The following is a 22706-nucleotide window of genomic DNA, read 5'->3' on the forward strand; positions in this document are numbered from 1 at the left end:
GCAAAGTAAAAGAAGACACAGGCTCTAATTTTTCCCAACTCTGTTTAAAATTATTATTTTAATCTTTTTCCAGATTTTTCTTTGCCACTTCTGTTTCGGTTCTGCATTGCAGGAGCATTCAATCCACACAAAGCCAGGCAACATTTTTAGGAGGCCACAATTGGTAGCCCACATCTCTCTCAGGACAGGTGTAAGCATCTATTTCCTGAACTTAAGTGCTGACTTAGAGATGACTCAACCACGTGAATCTCGCTGCCTGTGAAGTTTTAGGGTGTATTTACAAATGTATGACACAGATCAACTCCTCCTACAGCTTTTCAATAAGTGCATAGGTGTGTGCAGGAGGAGTGCCTGGGCACACCCTAATCACCAGGGTTACCAATCATGCAGTTTCTGTAAAACGCCAGAGGCTACAGTTGCTCCTCCTCTCTTCTGCTTTTTTAGCCAATGGGAATGATACAGCATGGCTTATTTGACTTTACAACAGGAGGTGCAGACAGCTTGAGCAGGCAAGAGAGGGAGGAGTAAACAGAGCCCGCAGTGTGGGATGGACTTCAGCCTACCAGGAGAAGGTAAGCTGAGCTGAGTACAATGTAGTCAGTACACATACATACACACGCATGAATGTGTGCAATGCAATAGGCTGCACACGCCTATGAACAAGTGACTTGCAAAAGAGTTCCAATGTTGCAGTCTGCTTACCGGGGAACAGGAAGCAAAGGAATTGCTTCCTCCTGACTTGTAAAATAACTGAAAGGACAACATTAAAGTGATTCCAAACTAAAGGCTCAAGATTTTTTTCAATAAACCTTCTGTGAGCAGCAGCCCCCTCAGCCCCCCTTACCTGATCCTGATACAATGATATGCACAAATGTCACTGGGAGAGTCTGGGAAATCTCCCTCCTCATAGGCTGATACTCGTCATTGCTGTCAATCACAGCCAGTGAGCCAATGAGAAGAGAGGGAGCAGGGGCCAAGCCACAGTTCTGTGTCTGAATGGATGTGCAGAGCAGCGACTCGGGAAGGAGCCTGTCGGGTGCACAGCAAACAGCTTGCTGTGGGGCACTTGGCAGGAGGGTGGAGCCAGGAGGAGGATCGGCACTGCTCTGTGAAAAACCACAGCACGGAGCAGGAAAGTATGACATGTTTGGTATTTTACAAAAAAAAAAAACATAAAAACTTGATATTAACCTCCCTGGCGGTATGATTATGTCAGGAATTATGTACCAAAAGCGGTACAATTTTTTGCATGGAAATTTGGCGTTATGTATTATAGGCCTACAATTCTTAGTAATTACTGACTTAAACCTGACCAAAACAAGACTCTAGTAGACATCCCAGATGTGATAAATTTGAAACACATACGCATGAATTATAATCTAATCAATAATATAATTTTATTATATAATATAATATATATATATATATATATATATATATATATATATATATTGTGACAGGAAGTCAGGTAAATCTGGGGATGTAGTCACAGAGAGGAGACACATTCCCACCTGGTTTGGAAAGTTCACTAATTACTATAGGGTGTCGGCTGCCAAAGGCAGCAGGAAGGTGTAAAGAAGTTGAAAGGCCTTCAGCTGTTCGGAATGAGGAAATGAAGGCCTCTATAATTTGTCCAAAGGAAGTCCTATTGATTGCTGCCTCCGGAAGCTGTCTCCTGAAGCCATGTGGGCTGGGAGAAGGAGGACAGTCAGATGAGTGCCTCCCGACAAGCTGTGTGGGCATGGGAGAAGACCCCCTGAAGTGATGTGTGCTAAGGAGGGTAACCAAGTGTGAAGACGTCTCAAAGGTAAAAGACATCAGATATCCAGAGGGCTGGGTGCATGTATCGCAATTGCTTCTGTGGTCGGGCTGGCATGCTTATTGAAGTATTATAGAAGTTGCAGAAGATACACTTCCATGGCTGGGATGACTATGGAAAGACTATGCTTGTGTGAAGAGATTATAAATGGACTATTGAGTGTCTGCTGTAGGACAAGAAAGTCTGCCCAACAGTAGGTTGGAGACAGACTCTTAGGTAGGTTCCAGAGTGAGAAGGTAGCCGCCCACAGAGGCAAGGATTTATTTTCTGTTTTATTTTATTTTGGATGTTTTTGCTGCCTGCAGTCTGGTGAAGAAAACACCATTAATAAACCAAACTGTTGTTTGCAAGCACTTGTCGGCTATCTCTCTGGGAAAACGCACCCCCCAAGGGGTCATCTACGCCTACCACCGAGCTAATCCCTTACAATATATATATATATATATATATATATATATATATATATATATATAATATAATAAAATTATATTATTGATTAGATTATAATTCATGCGTTATATATATATGTGTGTGTGTGCGTGTGTATATATATATATATATTATAAATGTTATGTGTGTGTGTTTTGTGCAATATTTGAATTTCCCTCCCAGTTCCGCTCCCATGCACCATTGTTGCTGCAGGGAACGGAACAAGGAAGTCATCAGACCGATGGACGAGCGGCGGGGATCTCGGCTGGCGATCACAGCAATGGGAGATCATCGCTGGATCGCCAGGAGAAGGTAAGGAACCCTGTTGCAGGCTCCGCACATCTACCCCGAGCGTGACTCGGGGATACCGATCCTAGCATAAAAAATCCACCCCGAGTCACGCTCGGGGATACCGCTAAGGGGGTTAATATCACTTTAAAACCTAACTTCAAGTTTTGTGTTACTTTAAATAGTCAATTTGGCCAAGCATGATGTGTACTGGCCTCTGTCCACTCCTGTCAGAAGTCATGGAGAACAGACAAAGGAGAACAAGGGATAGGGAAGACAAAATGAGGAAGGGAGGACAGGAGTGGGGAGGACAGTGATAAGGAGAAAAAGAATGGAGAGGAATTGGGAGGACGGGAATGGGGAAGACAGAGATTGGGAGAACAGGGATAGGGAGGACAGGAATAGGGAAGATAGGGATAAGAAAAGGAATAGGGAGGACAGGGATAAAGATGGGAATAGAGAGGACAGGGATAAGGATGGGAGTAGGGAGGACAGAGATAAGGATGGGAATAGGGAGGACAGAGATAAGGACGGGAGTATTGAGCATAGGGATAAGGACGGGAGTATAGGGAGCACAGAGATAAGGACGAGAATAGGGGGGACAGGGATAAGGATGGGAATAGCGAGGACAGGGATAAGGACGGGAGTATTGAGCAAAGGGATAAGGACGGGAGTATTGAGCACAAGGATAGGGACGGGAGCATTGAGCACAGGGATAAGGACGGGAGTAGGAAGGACAAGGATAAGAACAAAAGTAGGAAGGACAGGGATAAGTACGGGAGGACAGGAGTAGGGAGAAAAGGGATGACGGGAGGAGGAAGGACCGGGAAAAAGACGCTTGATGCCCAAGTGACTCCGTGGCGCTAATAAGTGCACTTTTGGAAATTCTTATACGCCAAGCGCAAATTATACCATTGTGCTAAAAAGCACAGTTCTCAGCTTTTTTTGTATAAGGCAATGGAGCACACTTAGCAGTACCCAGTAATTCAGACACACAGGCTGTTATCACATTGGATGCTCCATAAAATGTCCTACCTAAAGCATTGAGCTCTGTTTATTTATAGGATTACAGCAGGAAGTGATGGCTGTACAACATCAGCCAATCAGTTCCAAATGTACAGTCACATGACATAAGTTACTACAATAATATACAATAGAAAGGAGTAGTACACAATCCTGAATGAGCAGAACAGCGTGCACGGCTTCCCGCCGTTGGTGTGTGGAAATGCAGCACTGTAGTTAACAATGAAACCCACGTGTAGCAGAATTCGTGCCTAACACTACACAATTAAACCAGCGTGTAGAACTGTGAACGCTGCTCTGATCAAACTCTTGCATATATTCTCCCCACTACTACTGGTGTGAATCCCACTCAGCAAGGCTCAGAGAACAATGCCTAATAGGATTATACTACTGTTCCCTTAGACGTGAGGCTATCTGCAAGGAAAGAGCCATGCTGTTTTCACTCTGGTGATCCAGCACAGTAGAAAGACATGAGCGTGTATGCCTTCATAAAGGCAGATAGATATCAAACCGATATTGACTTCACAGAGCAAACATATCCCTGCCGAGCGAACAAATCTGCACATTATACAGGGACCCCCGCTGGCGATCATATCCTTGCTGCTTGATCCTTGAACTAAGCTCTACATAGACATCTCCACCAGCGAACACTCTATGCGCGGGTCTGTTTTCCGGTATAGATCTACAGTATCTCACAAAAGTGATTACACCCCTCACATTTTTGTAAATATTTTATTATATCTTTTCATGTGACAACAATGAAGAAATGACACTTTGCTACAATGTAAAGTAATGAGTGTACAGCTTGTCTAACATTTCTTCAGTGTTGTCACATGAAAAGATATAATAAAATATTTAAAATACACTGTGAGACACTGTATGTGTTTTGGGGTGCAGAGTCAATATCTTTTGGATATTTATCTGCCTTTATGAAGGGATACACGCTTATGTCTTTCTACTATGCCTGATCACCATAGTGGAAACAGCATGGCTCTTACCCTGCAGATAGCCTCACGTCTATGGGAACAGTAGTATAATCCTTTTAGGCATTGTTCTCTGAGCTTTGCTGAATGGGATTCACGACAGTAGTATTGGCGGGAATACATGCGCAAGTTTGATCAGAGCAGCATTCACGGTTCTACATGCTGGTTTCATTGTGTAGTGTTAGGCAGGAAGCCGTGCACTCTGTTCTGCTCATTCACGATTGTGTACTCCCCCTTTCTATTGTATATTTGAATGTATACAAGTGTGTCATTGGCTGATTCTATGTGAGTAACTTGTGTCATGTGACTGTACATTTGGAAGTCATTGGCTGATGTTGTATAGCCATCACTTACTGCTGATTGTCCCTTTTGTTGGCTCATAAATAAACTGAGCTCCCTGTCTTAGGCCGGATATTCTTGTGAGCATCCAATGTGATAGCAGCCTTTGTGTCTGTATTACTGGGTACTGCTGAGCGCGCTCAATTACCTTATACAAAAGAGCTGAGAATTGTGCTTTTTGGCACAAAGGAATTGATTGCGCTTTTAATAAATTAATTCATAATATGAATGAATATTAATAATTATTAATATCCAAAAGTGCACTTATTAGCACAATGGAGTTATTTGTGCATCGAGCTTATATTCATTTTCCAAGATAGATGGTGAGCCTAGGTAGTTTACGGAGTCGACTGAGTTTTCTATACAGTTGACCAAGAGGAGGAAGACAAATTTGTGTCCAATATAACAAAAAGGCCAGCCGTTTGGTAAGCCAAACTTTATTTTAGCTTTTGAAATTTTTTGTTGCTCTGAGACCAGGATTAATTTTCTCTGTCCGCTGTGTAAGGTAAACTATGCTCAGCAAAATAACTATTCTTCTCTTTTGTATTACTATGGGGTTTATTTTGTGTTTTTAATAATTGTAATTTGGGGTGGGTATATTGATTTGGGGAAAAACCTATACTGTTTGTGCTCGCAGTCAATATAGCCTAAAGGGTTTTTTTGTACGGGGCTGCAGCAGTGGCGGCTGGTGCTCCAAATTTTGGGGGGGGGGGGGCGCAAACAGAAAAATGTAATAGGCATTGCTTTGCGGCAAAAAACGCTGTAAAAAATTGCGTGACTTTGAGGTCACAAAAGTGTGAAAGGGGCCTTCAGTAATTAAGGTATAGTGTGCCCCCTTTCAATGCAGAGAGACCAGCGTGCCCCCTTTCAATGCAGAGATACCAGCGTGCCCCCTTTCAATGCACAGTGACCAGCGTGCCGCTTTCAATGCACAGTGACCAGCGTGCCCCCTTTCAATGCACAGTGACCAGTGTGCCCCCTTCATAACAGTGACCAGCGTACATGCCCCCTTCAATGCAGTGACCAGCGTACATGCCCCCTTCAATACAGAGACCAGCGTACATGCCCCCTTAAATGCAGAGACCAGCGTACATGCCCCCTTCAATGCAGAGACCAGCGTACATTCCCCCTTCAATGCAATGAACAGCCTACATGCCCCCTTCAATGCAGAGTTCAGCGTGCGTGCCCCCTTCAATGCAATGAACAGCGTACATGCCCCTTCAATGCAGAGTTCAGCGTGCGTGCCCCCTTCAATGCAATGAACAGCATACATGCCCCCTTCAATGCAGAGTTCAGCGTGCGTGCCCCCTTCAATGCAATGAGCAGCGTACATGCCCCCTTCAATGCAGAGTTCAGCGTGCGTGCCCCCTTCAATACAATGAACAGCGTACATGCCCCCTTCAATGCAGAGTTCAGCTTGCGTGCCCCCCGCCCCGAGAGCAGTGCACTTACCTGGAGCAGCCCGGTGGCGACCGCTTTTCTCGTCTTCAGTCCCGGACTCCCGGCGGGCGGCTTCTTCTCACTCCGGCGGCGCGTCTTCTCTGGTCCTCCTGTTCCCGCCTCCTCGTCAGCCAATGGCATGGGGTTTGCCATGCGGCCAATCAGGAAGCCGGCTTCCTGATTGGCCAGGAGGAGGATCGGTGTGACAATAGCGAATTTTCATTCGCTATTGTCACACAATGGGTGGGCTCTGGGCGCACTGCTCTGCCCCCCGGGACCACCCTTTGCATCACCCTATTAGAGCCTCTGGCTCTAATCAGGTGATTTAAAAAAAAAACAAAAACCCATTAAGCTCCATGCATCCGGCGCCCTGCATGCAGATTAGGGGGCCGGATGCATGGATGGGGGGGCGGCGCCCCTGCGCCCTGTATACACCAGCCACCACTGGGCTGCAGTATATGTTAAATGTTTTTGTCAGTGTTTTACTGTAAGGTGGGTTTTGGATGAAGCAACGTTAGTTTCCTAATAATAGAATATCGGTCTATGTAGATTTTTGTAGTATAGTAGTATACCGGGCTAAACTATTGTTCCGTTTTGGGGTTGAAAATCAGTGTGTATAGCAAAATTGATTCGATTTTGTTTTTTATAGGGAGGACAGGGATAAGGACGGGAGGAGGGAGGACAGTGATAAGGACAGGAGGAGGGAGGACGGGGATAAGGACAGGAGTAGGGATGACAGTGATAAGGACAGGAAAAGGGAGGACAGGGAAAAGGATGGGTGGAGGGAGGACAGGGATAAGAATGGGAATCGAGAGGTCAGGGATAGTGACGGGAGGAGGGAGGACAGGGATAAGGATGGGAATAGGGAGGACAGGGATAAGGATGGGAGTAGAGAGGACAGGGATAAAGACAGGAATAGGGAGGACAATGATAAGGATGGGAGGGAGGACAGTGATAAGGACGGGAGTAGGGAGGACAGTGATAAGGATGGAAAAAGGGAGGACAGGGATAAGGATGGGTGGGAATCGGGAGGTCAGGGATAAGGACGGGAGGAGGGGGACAGGGATAAGGACGGGAGGAGGGAGAACAGGGATAAGGATGGGAATAGGGGGACAGGGATAAGGATGGGAGTAGAGAGGACAGGGATAAGGACAGGAGTAGGGAGGACAGTAATAATGACAGGAGTAGGGAGGACAGTAATAATGACAGGAATAGGGACGACAGGGATCAGGACAGGAATAGGGAGGACAAGGATAAGGATGGGAGTAGAGAGGACAGGCATAAAGATGGGAATAGGGAGGACAGGGATAAGGACATGAGAAATAGGATAAAGATGGGAATAGGGAGAACAGGGATAAGCACATGAGAAAAGGGCTAAGGATGGGAGTAGGGAGGACAGGGATAAGGACATGATAAAATGGATAAGGATGGGAGTAGGGAAGACAGGGATAAATACAGGCATAGAGAGGACAGTGATAAGGATGGGAATAGGGAGGCCAGGGATGAGTACGGGAATAGAGAGGACAGGGTTAAGGACTGGAGTAGGGAGGACAGGGATAAGAACAGTAGGAGGGAGGTCAGGGATAATGACAGGAATAGGGAGGACAGAGATAAGGACAGGAATAGGGAGGACAGGGATAAGGATGTGGGGAGGGAGGACAGGGATAAGGACAGGATTAGCAAGGACGGGAGTAGGGACAGGGATATGACAGGAATAGGGAGGACAGGGATAAGGATGGGAAAAGGGAGGACAGGGATAAGGATGCAGGGAGGGAGGACAGGGATAAGGACAGGGATAAGGACAGGGATAAGGACAGGGATAGGGAGGACAGGCATAAAGACTGGGAATGGGGAGGACAGAGGAATAAGGAAATGAGAAAAGAGATAAAGATGCGAGTAGGGAGGACAGGGATAAAGATGGGAATAGGGAGGACAGGGATAAGGACATGAGAAAAGTGATAAAGATGGGAATAGGGAGGACAAGGATAAGGACGGGAGAAGGGAGGACAGGCATAAAGATGGGAGTAGGGAGGACAAGGATAAGGACAGGAGTAGGGAGGACAGGCATGAAGATGGGAGTAGGGAGGACAAGGATAAGGACAGGAGTAGGGAGGACAGGCATGAAGATGGGAATAGGGAGGACAAGGATAAGGACAGGAGTAGGGAGGACAGGAATAAGGATGGGAATAGGGAGGACAAGGATAAGGATGGGAATAGGGAGGATAAGGATGGGAATAGGGAGGATAAGGATGGGAGTACGGAGGACAAGGATAAGGATGGGAGTAGGAAGGACAGGGATAAGGAAATGAGAAAAGGGATAAAGATGGGAGTAGGGAGGACAGGGCTAAGGATGGGAATATGGAGGACAGGCATAAAGATGGGAATAGGGAGTACAGGGATAAGGGCGGGAGTAGGGAGGACAGGCATGAAGATGGGAATAGGGAGGACAAGGATAAGGACAGGAGTAGGGAGGACAGGCATGAAGATGGGAATAGGGAGTACAGGGATAAGGACGGGAGTAGGGAGGACAGGCATGAAGATGGGAATAGGGAGGACAAGGATAAGGACAGGAGTAGGGAGGACAGGGATAAGGATGGGAATAGGGAGGACAAGGATAAGGATTCGAATAGGGAGGATAAGGATGGGAGTACGGAGGACAAGGATAAGGATGGGAGTAGGAAGGACAGGGATAAGGAAATTAGAAAAGGGATAAAGATGGGAGTAGGGAGGACAGGAATAAAGACTGGAGAGGGGAGAACAGGGATAAGGATGGGAATAGGGAGGACAGGGATAAGGATGGGAGTACGGAGGACAAGGATAAGGATGGGAGTAGGGAGGACAGGGATAAGGATGGGAGTAGGGAGGACAGGGATAAGGATGGGAGTAGGGAGGACAGGGATAAGGATGGGAATAGGGAGGACAGGGAGGATAGGGATAAGGATGGGAATAGGGAGGACAGGAATAAGGATGGGAATAGGAAGGACAGGAATAAGGATGGGAGTAGGGAGGACAGGGATAAGGATGGCAGTAGGGAGGACAGGGATAAGGATGGGAATAGGGAGGACAGGGATAAGGATGGGAATAGGGAGGACAGGAATAAGGATGGGAATAGGGAGGACAGGAATAAGGATGGGAATAGGGAGGACAGGGAGGATAGGGATAAGGATGGGAATAGGGAGGACAGGGATAAGGATGGGAGTAGGGAGGACAGGGATAAGGATGGGAATAGGGAGGACAAGGATAAGGATGGGAGTAGGGAGGACAGGGATAAGGATGGGAATAGGGAGGACAAGGATAAGGATGGGAATAGGGAGGACAAGGATAAGGATGGGAATAGGGAGGACAAGGATAAGGATGGGAATAGGGAGGACAAGGATAAGGATGGGAGTAGGGAGGACAGGTATAAGGATGGGAGTAGGGAGGACAGGTATAAGGATGGGAGTAGGGAGGACAGGTATAAGGATGGGAGTAGGGAGGACAGGGATAAGGAAATGAGAAAAGGTATAAGGATGGGAGTAGGGAGGACAGGCATAAAGATGGGAATAGGGAGTACAGGGATAAGGGCGGGAGTAGGGAGGACAGGAATAAAGACTGGAGAGGGGAGAACAGTGATAAGAATGGGAATAGGGTAGACAGGAATTGTGGGAATAGTAGGAGAGATGACAGGAATATTGTGCACAGGGCAGAGCTGAGTAATGAAGTTGTCAGACTGAGGAGGAAATGTTGAGCCTGGACGATGAGGAGAGGGGTGGAGAGTGAGGAGGAGAAGGAGGAGGGAAGTGGAGGACAGGCGGTAGCGGCTGAGGAGAAGATGAGGAGTTCCAGCTTAGCAGTGGAGGTAGAAGGAAGGTGAGCGGGAAGCGGCGGGAAGAACGGCTCTGTCCTCTCACTTTTCCCGGGAGTCGTCCTCCGGTGTGGACAGTGATTGTTCGGAGACTTCCTGAGGGAGGATGGAACATGCCTACCCCTCGTACAGCGGCCGGAGCCCCGTGTGGGATGAAGTGGTGGGTATTAGCATGGCTCGGAGAGAAGCTGTTGACATGCCGTCACTCCTGGTACAGAAGTCTTGTATGTGTGCGGTAGAAGTGCTCGGTGTGTGTGGAGGGGCCGGGGGCCGGGGGCTGTGTGCGGGGTGTACAGGGCGCTTTTCTCTGACAGGATACCGGACCTCTGTGTATGTACTACGCCCGGACATAGGTCAGAGGAGAGACCCCCCACCACTCCTCACAGTCTCTGTCACCGGGACCCCCAGCAATATGACTGCTCTTCCTCCTAGGCACAGTACTTCAGGTGTTCTGTTCTATGGAATGGATAGATGTAGGTGGATGTAGGGAGGGAGTGTGAGGGGTGGTGGACCATGGATGAACACTGTGTTATGTCTACTAGAGGAAGGGTACCTGGTGAAGAAGTCTGTATGAGGGCCCATTCACATTACAACCTACACTAAATTATGCATCCTTGTATATTTTAGTGTGTTTCTGGGCATTTTATGCACATTTATCTGCATAGTTTTTTTTTTTTTAACATGTTCCGCGTTCCCTAATTGTTGTTGGTACAAGGTGCACTTGCACGCCATTACACGCATTTCTGCGTGTTGCAGTGTGATGTCATGCTAACATATTCATTAAATTGCACAGCAATTAGACCCAGAGAAGACCCACAGCATTCTGGTGTGAAAATGATGGTGTGGTGAGGGGGAAGGCAAGTATTGGTGAGGGGTGAGTCTGGAAGTTAAGAATAAGTCTTGGGGGAGGCCCAAGGGGTGAAGGATAAGTCTTGGGTGCAGTTCTGGGAATAAAGGATAAGTCTTGGGGGGGATAAGTCTTGGGAGGTCTAGGGGCGAAGGATAAGTCTAGGGGTGAAGGATAAGTCTGGGGAGGTCTAGGGGTGAAGGATAAGTCTGGGGAGGTCTAGGGGTGAAGGATAAGTCTGGGGAGGTCTAGGGGTGAAGGATAAGTCTGGGGAGGTCTAGGGGTGAAGGATAAGTCTGGGGAGGTCTAGGGGTGAAGGATAAGTCTGGGGAGGTCTAGGGGTGAAGGATAAGTCTGGGGAGGTCTAGGGGCGAAGGATAAGTCTTGGGAGGTCTAGGGGCGAAGGATAAGTCTGGGGAGGTCTAGGGGCGAAGGATAAGTCTGGGGAGGTCTAGGGGCGAAGGATAAGTCTTGGGAGGTCTAGGGGCGAAGGATAAGTCTAGGGGGTGAAGGATAAGTCTGGGGAGGTCTAGGGGTGAAGGATAAGTCTGGGGAGGTCTAGGGGTGAAGGATAAGTCTGGGGAGGTCTAGGGGCGAAGGATAAGTCTAGGGGTGAAGGATAAGTCTGGGGAGGTCTAGGGGTGAAGGATAAGTCTGGGGAGGTCTAGGGGTGAAGGATAAGTCTGGGGAGGTCTAGGGGCGAAGGATAAGTCTGGGGAGGTCTAGGGGCGAAGGATAAGTCTGGGGAGGTCTAGGGGCGAAGGATAAGTCTGGGGAGGTCTAGGGGCGAAGGATAAGTCTGGGGAGGTCTAGGGGCGAAGGATAAGTCTGGGGAGGTCTAGGGGCGAAGGATAAGTCTTGGGAGGTCTAGGGGCGAAGGATAAGTCTTGGGAGGTCTAGGGGCGAAGGATAAGTCTGGGGAGGTCTAGGGGCGAAGGATAAGTCTGGGGAGGTCTAGGGGCGAAGGATAAGTCTGGGGAGGTCTAGGGGCGAAGGATAAGTCTGGGGAGGTCTAGGGGCGAAGGATAAGTCTGGGGAGGTCTAGGGGTGAAGGATAAGTCTGGGGAGGTCTAGGGGTGAAGGATAAGTCTGGGGAGGTCTAGGGGTGAAGGATAAGTCTTGGGAGGTCTAGGGGCGAAGGATAAGTCTAGGGGTGAAGGATAAGTCTGGGGAGGTCTAGGGGTGAAGGATAAGTCTGGGGAGGTCTAGGGGTGAAGGATAAGTCTGGGGAGGTCTAGGGGCGAAGGATAAGTCTAGGGGTGAAGGATAAGTCTGGGGAGGTCTAGGGGTGAAGGATAAGTCTGGGGAGGTCTAGGGGTGAAGGATAAGTCTGGGGAGGTCTAGGGGTGAAGGATAAGTCTGGGGAGGTCTAGGGGTGAAGGATAAGTCTGGGGAGGTCTAGGGGTGAAGGATAAGTCTGGGGAGGTCTAGGGGCGAAGGATAAGTCTGGGGAGGTCTAGGGGCGAAGGATAAGTCTTGGGAGGTCTAGGGGCGAAGGATAAGTCTTGGGAGGTCTAGGGGCGAAGGATAAGTCTGGGGAGGTCTAGGGGCGAAGGATAAGTCTGGGGAGGTCTAGGGGTGAAGGATAAGTCTGGGGAGGTCTAGGGGTGAAGGATAAGTCTGGGGAGGTCTAGGGGTGAAGGATAAGTCTGGGGAGGTCTAGGGGTGGAGGATAAGTCTGGGGAGGTCTAGGGGGGAAGGATAAGTCTGGGGAGGTCTAGGGGTGAAGGATAAGTCTGGGGAGGTCTAGGAGCGAAGGATAAGTCTGGGGAGGTCTAGGGGTGAAGGATAAGTCTGGGGAGGTCTAGGGGCGAAGCATAAGTCTTGGGAGGTCTAGGGGCGAAGGATAAGTCTAGGGGTGAAGGATAAGTCTTGGGAGGTCTAGGGGCGAAGGATAAGTCTAGGGGTGAAGGATAAGTCTGGGGAGGTCTAGGGGTGAAGGATAAGTCTTGGGGTGAAGGATACGTCTTGGGGGTCTGGGGGTGAAAGATAAGTCTTGGGGGGCAAAAGGATAGGCATCTGAGGGGCTGAGCTGCGTGTTATGAAGAGGGGGGTTTTCACACAGCAAGACAAAGGAGATGGGGGGGCAAAGATGCCTCCTCTGAAAATCAAAGGGGACAAATAAAGAAGGTCAACAGATCATAATACATGTAAATACAGCCCTGAAGAATGTAGGTCCACAAATAACTTCTGTATTACTTTCTGTAGACAGATCTGTCCTCTGTAAATATTCCCTATTTATGAATTCATCTCAGCTTCTGACAATGAATGAGCTTCTAATAGAAAATAAGGGGCTCTGTAGGGACATTGACACAGTGATTTCTCTCTGCCCAGTCTGCTTTGATGCCTGTGAGTCAGCTTGTTGTGTCTGAGCACCCACCTCTCCCTCCATCACTGAGAGCAGTGTCCCACATCTAAATAATTGTCCTACATTTTCCAGATTATGGTTTCTTATCTCATAGAGAAATAGTGATCATTAAGATGCATTTTCAGTGGAAAAATCTAGCTGTTATGGTCACTACGATGTGTGTCTGCATACGTTACATGGAGCAACGGTCCGTTACAATGAAATACTATTCTATATAGCAGTGTTGGTTGTTAGCCATTTCTAAATTATCATTTTTTTTTTATTTTTGAGCAGTGCTTTGGAGTTCAATTTATAAGGCTTCTTACATCTCTAGAAATGCTAATTTCTTTATTCTGGCACTGTAGAAAAATAGAGCAGATAAAGTGTATTGCTAGGCAAAACCTATTTTTGGTTTTGGATATAGTGGGGAAGGACTAGGCATGCTTGTCTGGTTTGTATTGCTGTCTGTGTCCCCATTTTGAGACCGACAATGAGATTGCACAGGGATAGAAAAATCAGATTATAGTGTGTATGGCAACTATTAGAGTTGTCCCGACAACAGTGGGTGAGGGAAAATTGTCTAATAGGGTGTCCTGCTCTGGAGATAAATGTCTAAGAGGAGTGTCTCTGGGACAGGAAGTGAAGGGAAATTGTCTCAATGATGCATAGATGGCATGAAATTGCCTGGAAGGGGTTTTATTTCTTTCATACTTTACCTCCCTACAAATTTGGCTATGCAAACACTTTAAGTGTGAGTATATGTGAATATCTTTATGGGGATAGAACCTTAAATAATCTATCCATTATTCTATGCATGATCATAGTGTAGAATTCTGGGTTTTTATTATTAATTTCTGCTTGGATCAGTGAAGGAGAATTGGAAGCTTAACAAAAAATTCCAACTCGCCCGGGAATGCCAGTTTTTTAGTGCAGTTGCTTCCCTGCTTTACTCAACGGACCTTATCCACTTTTAGAGCTCATTTACTTCTTTGCAGTGCATTAAGGCAACCTGTTGAAATTAAAGGGCTACCAACACACCTTAAGGGATAAGTTCACCTTTTGATAACATTTTACACCCATATTATTCAGGATGTAATATGTTACAGACGCAGTCCCTGATTTCACAGCGAGCGAGGGATTCCCCCCGCCACTCTCTGTTAAAATCTATAAAAATGTCATTCTCGATGCACTACCAGGGCACTGTTGATCGCTCTTGGTAGTTCATTGAGCTTCCTGGCAGACTGGAACTGCCTGCTCATATTGGAGGTAAGGACAGACAGGACTTGCCTGCAGGACTGTGGAATTACACCCACCATCTGCTGACCGTGGGTGCAATGCTTTACAGATCTCTAACAAAATAAATAAATGCATATTTTTTACTTGCAAAAAAAAAATGTGCATTTTTTTGTTTGTAAAAGTGTACTTATCCTTTAACATGCTGATAACCAGACGTGATCCTATTTTTAAAACACAATGCACTACACCACATTGTAGTGTGCTGCCACTTTAGGCGCGTATTGCCTAAGCTGGCTGTGGAGCCATTCAAAATGAGTCACAGTGCGGTGCAGTAACGCATGTTATGTGCATATTACCACAACATGTTAGTGTAAATGGGCTCTTTAGACTGGCAGTTTTTGTAACGATAACAAGTAGCTTTTGACCGCATAAAAAGGAATGGCTCGGGGTAATTTAGCACCACACTCTTGCCTTAACCCATTTGGTAATTTTTGTAATTGGATGATTGGTTACATAACCAAGTGTATAAGGGCTCATTTACTGGCATTTAATCATGCGGGCAACGTGACTAAGGCTAGGGATATACGGACTATTTAATCACCTTCCACTGAGAGACGTAATCATTTCATTCAAATCACAGTGAAATTAATGTGCTGCTAATGAGATGATTAATAAGTGGTTAAATCTCTCTGTATGGCTAGATAAAGGGGAAACCTGTACTGAGGAGGTTTGGAGGCTGCTATTGCCAGCCTCCTTCTGAAAATAATTTCCTGGCTGTCTTGCTGATCCAATAACTTCCATTCTTTCAGATATGTAGATAAGGACTTGGAACTTGACCCTTCTAACCATTGTGATGGATATGCTGATTCTGGGTCATTGTCTTAAGCTAGCTTCAGCCAGATACCTAGCATTTTCACACAACAGTGTGTAATATAGTGCCTGTTTCCTTTAAAATCTCCTGTATAGCTCTAGTCTTAATATCATCCATGAATAATTATGGAATCCTGTGATCATCTGACGAGTGCCAAAACAACGAAAGCCTATGGTGCAAGTGAAATGATTACCCACACAATTGTGGCATTGTGTTATTTCGTAATTCTATAGCTTGCATCATAGCAGTTCATTGTATTAGCAGTTCAACTTTGCTATGCCATTCTACAATTGCTTACAAATGATTTTTAGTTTGCCGTCTTTACCAGTGTGCACTTTTATTGAGTTTGTGCCTTATTTATCTGTCCCTTCTAAGTTTGACTCCAATACATTAGAACTCAGTGGTTGTTAATATTTTAGCAGCAATATATACATTAAAGGCCTCATAAAGTCTGAGAGTCTAACAGCTGCTGGGGCTGGGTGGTGCACCTAGATCAGTGATGGTGAACCTTGGCACCCCAGATGTTTTGGAACTACATTTCCCATGATGCTTATACACTCTGCAGTAAGGTTGAGCATCATGGAAAATGTAGTTCCAAAACATCTGGGGTGCCAAGGTTCGCCATCACTGACCTAGATCTATGTACGTTCTGGGCAGTATGTGCCCAAGGATGAATTTCCGGAATGTAAGAAGTCCACATTTTAGGCATTTGTGCCTGGGCACAGTGGGATTCATTTACTAAAACTGGAGTGTTAGAAGCTGATTGGCTACCATGCAGAGTTGCACCAGATTTTGTACTCTCCAGTTTTGGTAAATCAACCCCACGCTGCCCTAAATTTACATATTACTAGGTGTACCTCCCAGCCACATCAGCTGTCAGACTCTCAGAGGTAGTGGGGCTTGACAGTGTGCCTGTGCCCTCCAACTGCAGCAAAATGCCCAGTGTGCTTGAGTCCCAATAAGGCTATTGTTTACCACTTGAAGTTTCATATGGTGCCATTGTAGTGTGGTGCATTTCACGCCCAGAATCATCTATTGCTCCAGTTTTGCTTTGCTGACAATTGCACCAAATATTTGCCTAGCAGGATTTTATTTGAATGCACTGCACTAAAATGCAAGTTTTGGCACGTTCACGGAATTCAATAAAGCCTTGGCACTTTTGTAGTGGTAGTTTTCCTTTAGAACTACTTGCCATTTGCTACAGTAACATTGACTCCGGTGACCAATTCAGGTAGTTCTGATTACTACCATTTTAAAAGCCTGTCACTATGGTGTTGGCGGATTCCTAAAGAATTACAGTCGGTTTAAAAATTAAGAACTTTGAGCATTGTATGTAATACCGGTGACATAGGCTGTACCTTGGACCTCACAGTTTAGAAAGAGGTGGCAGCAGTGTAGTGACCAGGAGAGGAGGCCTCAGGGAGATCCAAGGTCATAATCTTAATGAGTGGATAGCTGGAGGAGCAAGTGGCAGTTGTTCAGCAGGGGACAGTGGCACCAAGCAGGTCCGTGCTGTGCAAAGTTGCAACACACACAGAGGACAGGAGGATAAGGAGGGTGGGGAAATGGACACTTACTGTATGTTCTATGGGCCATGAGTGCAATCTGCAGGACTTCAACACACCAACCCCTGCCCTCACCCCATCAGATGTCATAGAGGGATCCATTCCTCCATCCACAGCTATGCCATCCTGGACATCCCGCTACAATGGACAGCACACCTCCACTACAAAAAGCAAGTCTCCTTTTCTACAGCCAGGAGCTATGCAGGAGAGGGCACACACACTGTACATACAGGAACAAAAAAAAGGGAGAGAAAGAGAGAGGAAAGGAAAAGATGGGAGAGATGGAGAAAAAACCCACCAAGAAATAAGGACAGAGAGAGATGAAAGGGAATGAAACTAAAACAAAGAAAAAGAATGGTACATCCTAAAATGTAACAAATTTGTGCTTTAATACCGTACTAGTGGAAGGGACAAAGAGAGCACTAAAAGTTTGTGTGTTAGAGAGCGCAAATTACTTGCCTTGCCCCGGCTGCTTACAACCAACGCTACGCCACTGTAGTGGGGCATGTAATTGCTGGGAAGTTGTCATATATGTTTTAGCTTCTCACATAGAGCTTTTTTATTGGCGCCATTTAGTGGGTGATTTTCTTACAGAAAGCTAAATGTAGTCAAAGGGGCAGGGAATGCAGCTGATGCCATTGGCCAAATATGGCAATGCCTGTATTTGGAAAATTACTTGTTTCATTGGCTGGGCGCTGTGCTCTTGGCCGCTTACCAAATCAAATGATCCCACCAAGAGATCATATGCATGTGAGTGGAAGCACCTCTGAAGACAAGTGGTCAGCCAGAATGTATCCAGGCTTATGGTGCTCCCTAATCTCATTAATCACATCACGTGGTTATATAAGATAATGGAACACGCTCCTAGTGCATTAATGGGTTTAAATCTGGTTTATTAAATAAAAATTGCACTTATATCAAGGACAATGAATTTGAGCGAAATGGGATAAAATCTTGCATGGGCGCCTGCAGTGCAGTCTGCTCTTGTTGATATGATTTTGCAAGCTCCTATCCAATGTGTTTCCTCTCAGAAGGCATCGAGTGGGATGGTTTGATTTGGTAAGCGGACAATTTTTACATAATAGAACACAGCGGTGACACACTTTCCAAGGGTTAGTAGAGGCAGGATGTATAATGCCTACATCGCTTGGTCCTGTGTGTCCTGGATCCTGTGCTTTGCTCACTGGAGCTGTTTTTTAAAACGGTCTTCAGTCACCAGTATCGGCATCTTTTAACTATGGGCACCTGGCTGTGCCAGCTTGTGACTTCACAATCAGCTGCCCACTGCGCATTTGCCAAATATTGAAGTTCCGCTTTAAGGTACATGTGTTTGTTTATATGGCTGTTCAATGTTCATTGAGTAATTCTAGGGTGAACTTTGAAGTTTAATGCATTTCAATTGATTTAAATTAAAAATGCATCAGCAAAAATGGAATGCATCCTGATGTTAGCCTGGCCAAGAACAGCCAAATCTGAGGACCTAATGTGACACTCGAACCATTTAGAGAGATGTCAAGGAGGTGATGAGTATTTCAGATGATGAAAGCATTCATTTTTGATTATGGGGATTTTCCAACTTGCTGGGAAATCTTTGTACGGCTAGGCTGATTTTCCCTTCTTCTCTGTGACAAAAGGGGAAATATGGTGTATAAACAAGTGTGTGTCCCTTCAATTTGAGTCATAAGACAGTGTGGGGGGTACTGCTCTACAGATGTCTGGCGAGAGTTCTTGTCTTCTTATGGCTAACTCTAATAAGGAACCATTATTGTGTTTAGTATTAGTAAATGATGAAATTATTTTGCTTATGACACTGCTGAAGTTCCATAACAAATGTTAACAGAGCAGAAGGGAGCACGAGTTCATCTCTTTGATGTGGAAGAAAGCGCTGCTAACGGAATAATAGAAGTCACAGCAAAACTTTGAAAACTCTGGACTGGCTTATTTCATTAAGATATAAGTTACTGAATCCATAAATCCCGTCACCACACCTCGTGAGATTCACTCCCCCTTAGGGATTACACTTACCAGATCTCTCAAAATAATGCGCCTTGTATCAATTGTTTTTCTTGTTCACATGTTGTCCCACTAAGTACAAGATCCTCCTCCAATCACAATCTCTCTCATGCCATAAAAAATAAACTCCACAGTGTGATCCCATTACAAAATGTATTCCCTATGCACAACCCCCATTTTAAATGCACTAAAGTTTTAAAAAACAAAGGATTAATCATATCCACAAATACTGCACAGCCTGCACGGTCACTCTCACCGCTGCCTGGTGTTCCCTCGATTGTGGCGATTAACGGACAGTCTGGATAGCCGCGTGGTCATGAACTGACACATTTCGTCATCACAACTTCGTCTGAGGGGGTGATCGCATGGCGCGGCTCCTTCAATTTATCGGATGGCAATCTGAGGCGTTACCTTGAATCAGGCCTCGACAAACCCCGGGCGCCAGGTCGCATTTGCGACTAGAATTAGCGACCTGGCGCCTGGGGGGCCCTGCAGGAGCTGTCCTGTCCCTTTTGCGCCCCCACCTTCTTTCCCGAGTGCACGGACTTCCACGCCATCCATAAATTGAGGCCCCGGCTTTTCGGCCTTCTTCTGTTAGATGAGAGGCTAGGGGAACTGGCGCCCTCTTGTGGTGGCCGGGAGTAATGCATGCTCTCAATGCCTTCCTTCTTATCTGCTCTTTGGAAGGAGATGGGAAGTTTTTGCAGGCTTCATCTCTCTGTCCAGTTACCTTTGCTTAAAGGTAAGTGGACAGGGAGTGTTTTTATTATTATTAATTTATTTTTTAAATTAAAAAAAAAAATAAATAATAATACATTTTTTCTTTTTTTTTAATTATTAAAAAAAAAAAAAAAAACCTTTTTTTTTTTTCAATTCTTATAAAAAAAAAAAATATGATATATATATATATATATATATATATATATATATATATATATATATATATATATATATATATATATATATATATATATCATTTTTTTTTAATAAGAATTGAAAAAAAAAAGAATGTTTATAATATATATATATATATATATATATATATATATATATATATATATATATATATATATATATATATATATATATATATATAAATAAATAAATATAAACATTCTTTTTTTTTTTTCAATTCTTATTAAAAAAAAAAAAAAATGTTATATAATATATATATAATATTTTTTTTTTTCCTCATCGCCGTGCCACAGCCGAAGGCCCCTTTCACACGGGCTGTCTGATCGGGTCCGCCTGACAGTTTTTCAGACAGACCTGATCGGACCCCTCATTCTCCTCTATGGAGCGGTAATCTGAGGATCGGATCAGATGGCATCGGATGGAAAAAGAGAGATAGTCTGTTTCCATCCAATTGCGCTATAGAGGAGAGTGGGGTTCTAGTCGTATTTATGTGTAAATTTAGTATCCGTTTTATTAAATAAAGCTTGGTTGTTAGTTTAAAAAAAAAAAAAAAAAAACTGGCTCCTAACTTTTTTAGCTGGCTCCTAGATTTCAGGCAAATTTGTCAAGCCCTGCCTTGAATGATCCCAATGGCTGCACTCAAGCCAGTCATCACTGCGATAAGTTCATCACTGATTCAGAGTCTGCACATGTGTAGTAGACTCTCCAATAATCACATCGATCCTCACTAGTTGGATCATGTACGGTCGCATTAATTGTGTGTGTGAAGCAGACATACACCTGTAGCTAGACCCGACCTACTATTGTGGATCCCCTTCAATAGTGAGATCTTGCCCAGCCTCACTGCATATGTCACAGCTCCTTCATATACATATAGAGCACATGTGTGAAACACAAGGCCTGTGGGCTGAATCCAGCCCACCAGGCCATTTTTATGTGGCCCTTGCCCCTCTCCTGCAGCCTCATCTCCGCCCCCACTCTGTCTCAGCAGTTGGCAGCAGAGAGGAGGACAGAACTCCTTCTACAGATCCTGTGTTTCTCTCTATGCAGCTGCAGCACCCCTCCTCTCCGCCTCCTCTGGTCTTAGCATTAAGCCTGACTCCAGCTCTCCTCTGGTCCTCCTCCAGACCCTTCACTTTCTGCTTCCTTGCTCCACCCCCAGCTTCTTCCTGTCAGCAGCACAAGATAGGGGGGTGCACTGTAATGTATGGGAGAGTGGAGGACTCTATTTCTGATAGTGGGGGGAATCGGGGAATCTTGATATCGGCTATAAGGGGGGTTTGGTTGCTCTGAACATCTAGTCCTGCTCTTTGAGGGCAACGATAATGCTGATGCCCGCGAGTGGAGTTTGACACCCCTGATAGAGAGTACATGTAAGGAATGGTGCTCGCAACCTCTTCCTCCTATTTCACCAGTACAATAAATAATTGCAAAAACATGCAGAAAATATTAGTAATCCTGCTTTTAAAACAAAAGCGGAACAGCCAATGGAGATTAAATCAAAACAAATTCCTTCAGTAATTACTTTATAAAGCAATTCAAATCCAGTTTCATATTCCTTCCTTTGTGGCTTAATGTTTGGGTCAAATATATTCATTTGGTCTCGCATCTGGATAATTCCCTTACCCTATTTGCCCCTTTCCATACTGGGTAAGTTTTATCAAACCCCCAAAATGTATGTCCTGAGGGATGCCTCTTATGTTTATCTCTAAAATGTAGAGAGACACTATGGTCCTTGAATCCTAAACAAATATTGTGTAGGTGCTCAGAAATGCCCTTTCTAAGAGTCATTTTAGTACAACCAATATACATTACCCCACATGGGCATTCCAGGGCATAGCGGGTAGAATTACAAGAAATTAACTCTTTTATCTCCTATTCTCTGCTATTGACAATCGACTTAAACCTAGTTAACCCCACTGATTTGTGTGTTTTACTTGTTGACAAGCTCTACATTTTGCTACAGGCATAAGTCTGCTTTGTCTCAAAACATTTGGGGTCTCGCAGGTGGATCCAATACCTTTTTCACCACCTTATCGCCAAAAGAGGGAGCCTTTGTGTAAATGAAGATTGGGTTTTTATCCACTCTCAAAATTTTCCAGTACCTCCTAAATATTGCCCCCCCCCCCCCCCGAAAATGATGGTTACTCCTGGAATATTTGGCTGACCCCTTGGATCACTTTATTCAAATGTTGGGGTCTATATCCCTTAATAAATGTCATATTTATTGTTTGCGATTGTGATCTGAAATCCCAGTCAGAGATAAAATTCCTCCCAATGCGCATAAACTGCCCGTTCGGGATATTCCTCAGCCATAGAGGATGATGCCCACTACACATGGGGCGATACCTGTTAGAATTAGTTGGTTTAAAGTAAACCTTGGTGGTTAATTGGTTATTTTGTTTCATAATGCTTAGATTTAAATAGTTGACCTGTTCATTCCTCCATTGGCACTCCAATTTTTTGTTGTTTATTAATATTCCACTCATTTGTGAACTCTGTTAAGTATATGTCTCAGTTCCTGCCCAAATAAGGAAAAGGTCATCCTATGAATCCTTTTATAAAATAAAAGTTCATCTCTCCTTCTTCCAAAATTAAATTTGTCCTCCTGCTCACTTTTATAAGGAGATTGGGCACAAATTTAGCGCCCATCACCACACCTCTTCTGAGTGTAAAATCTCCCATCATACCAGAAGTAGTTGTGTGGTAGGCAAAACTCCAATGCCATCCTCAAAAACTTCTTCTGT

The 22706-nt window shown here is 45.2% G+C and overlaps 1 protein-coding gene across 1 annotated transcript in view; it reads left to right on the top strand.

The window, feature by feature from the left end:
- The first annotated feature begins 10137 nt into the window (after nucleotides 1-10137).
- The window catches only part of DGKH (diacylglycerol kinase eta), a 588450-nt gene continuing 575881 nt past the window's right edge, over nucleotides 10138-22706 (top strand). The window contains exon 1 of the mRNA XM_082244880.1: nucleotides 10138-10325. Within this exon, the coding sequence (XP_082101006.1) occupies nucleotides 10272-10325 (54 nt within the window). The 5' untranslated portion in view covers nucleotides 10138-10271. The remainder of the gene's footprint in view (nucleotides 10326-22706) is intronic.

Source organism: Pelophylax lessonae, assembly GCF_965119305.1.
Source record: "Pelophylax lessonae genome assembly, chromosome: 2".
In the NCBI taxonomy this organism is placed as follows: Eukaryota; Metazoa; Chordata; class Amphibia; order Anura; family Ranidae; genus Pelophylax; species Pelophylax lessonae.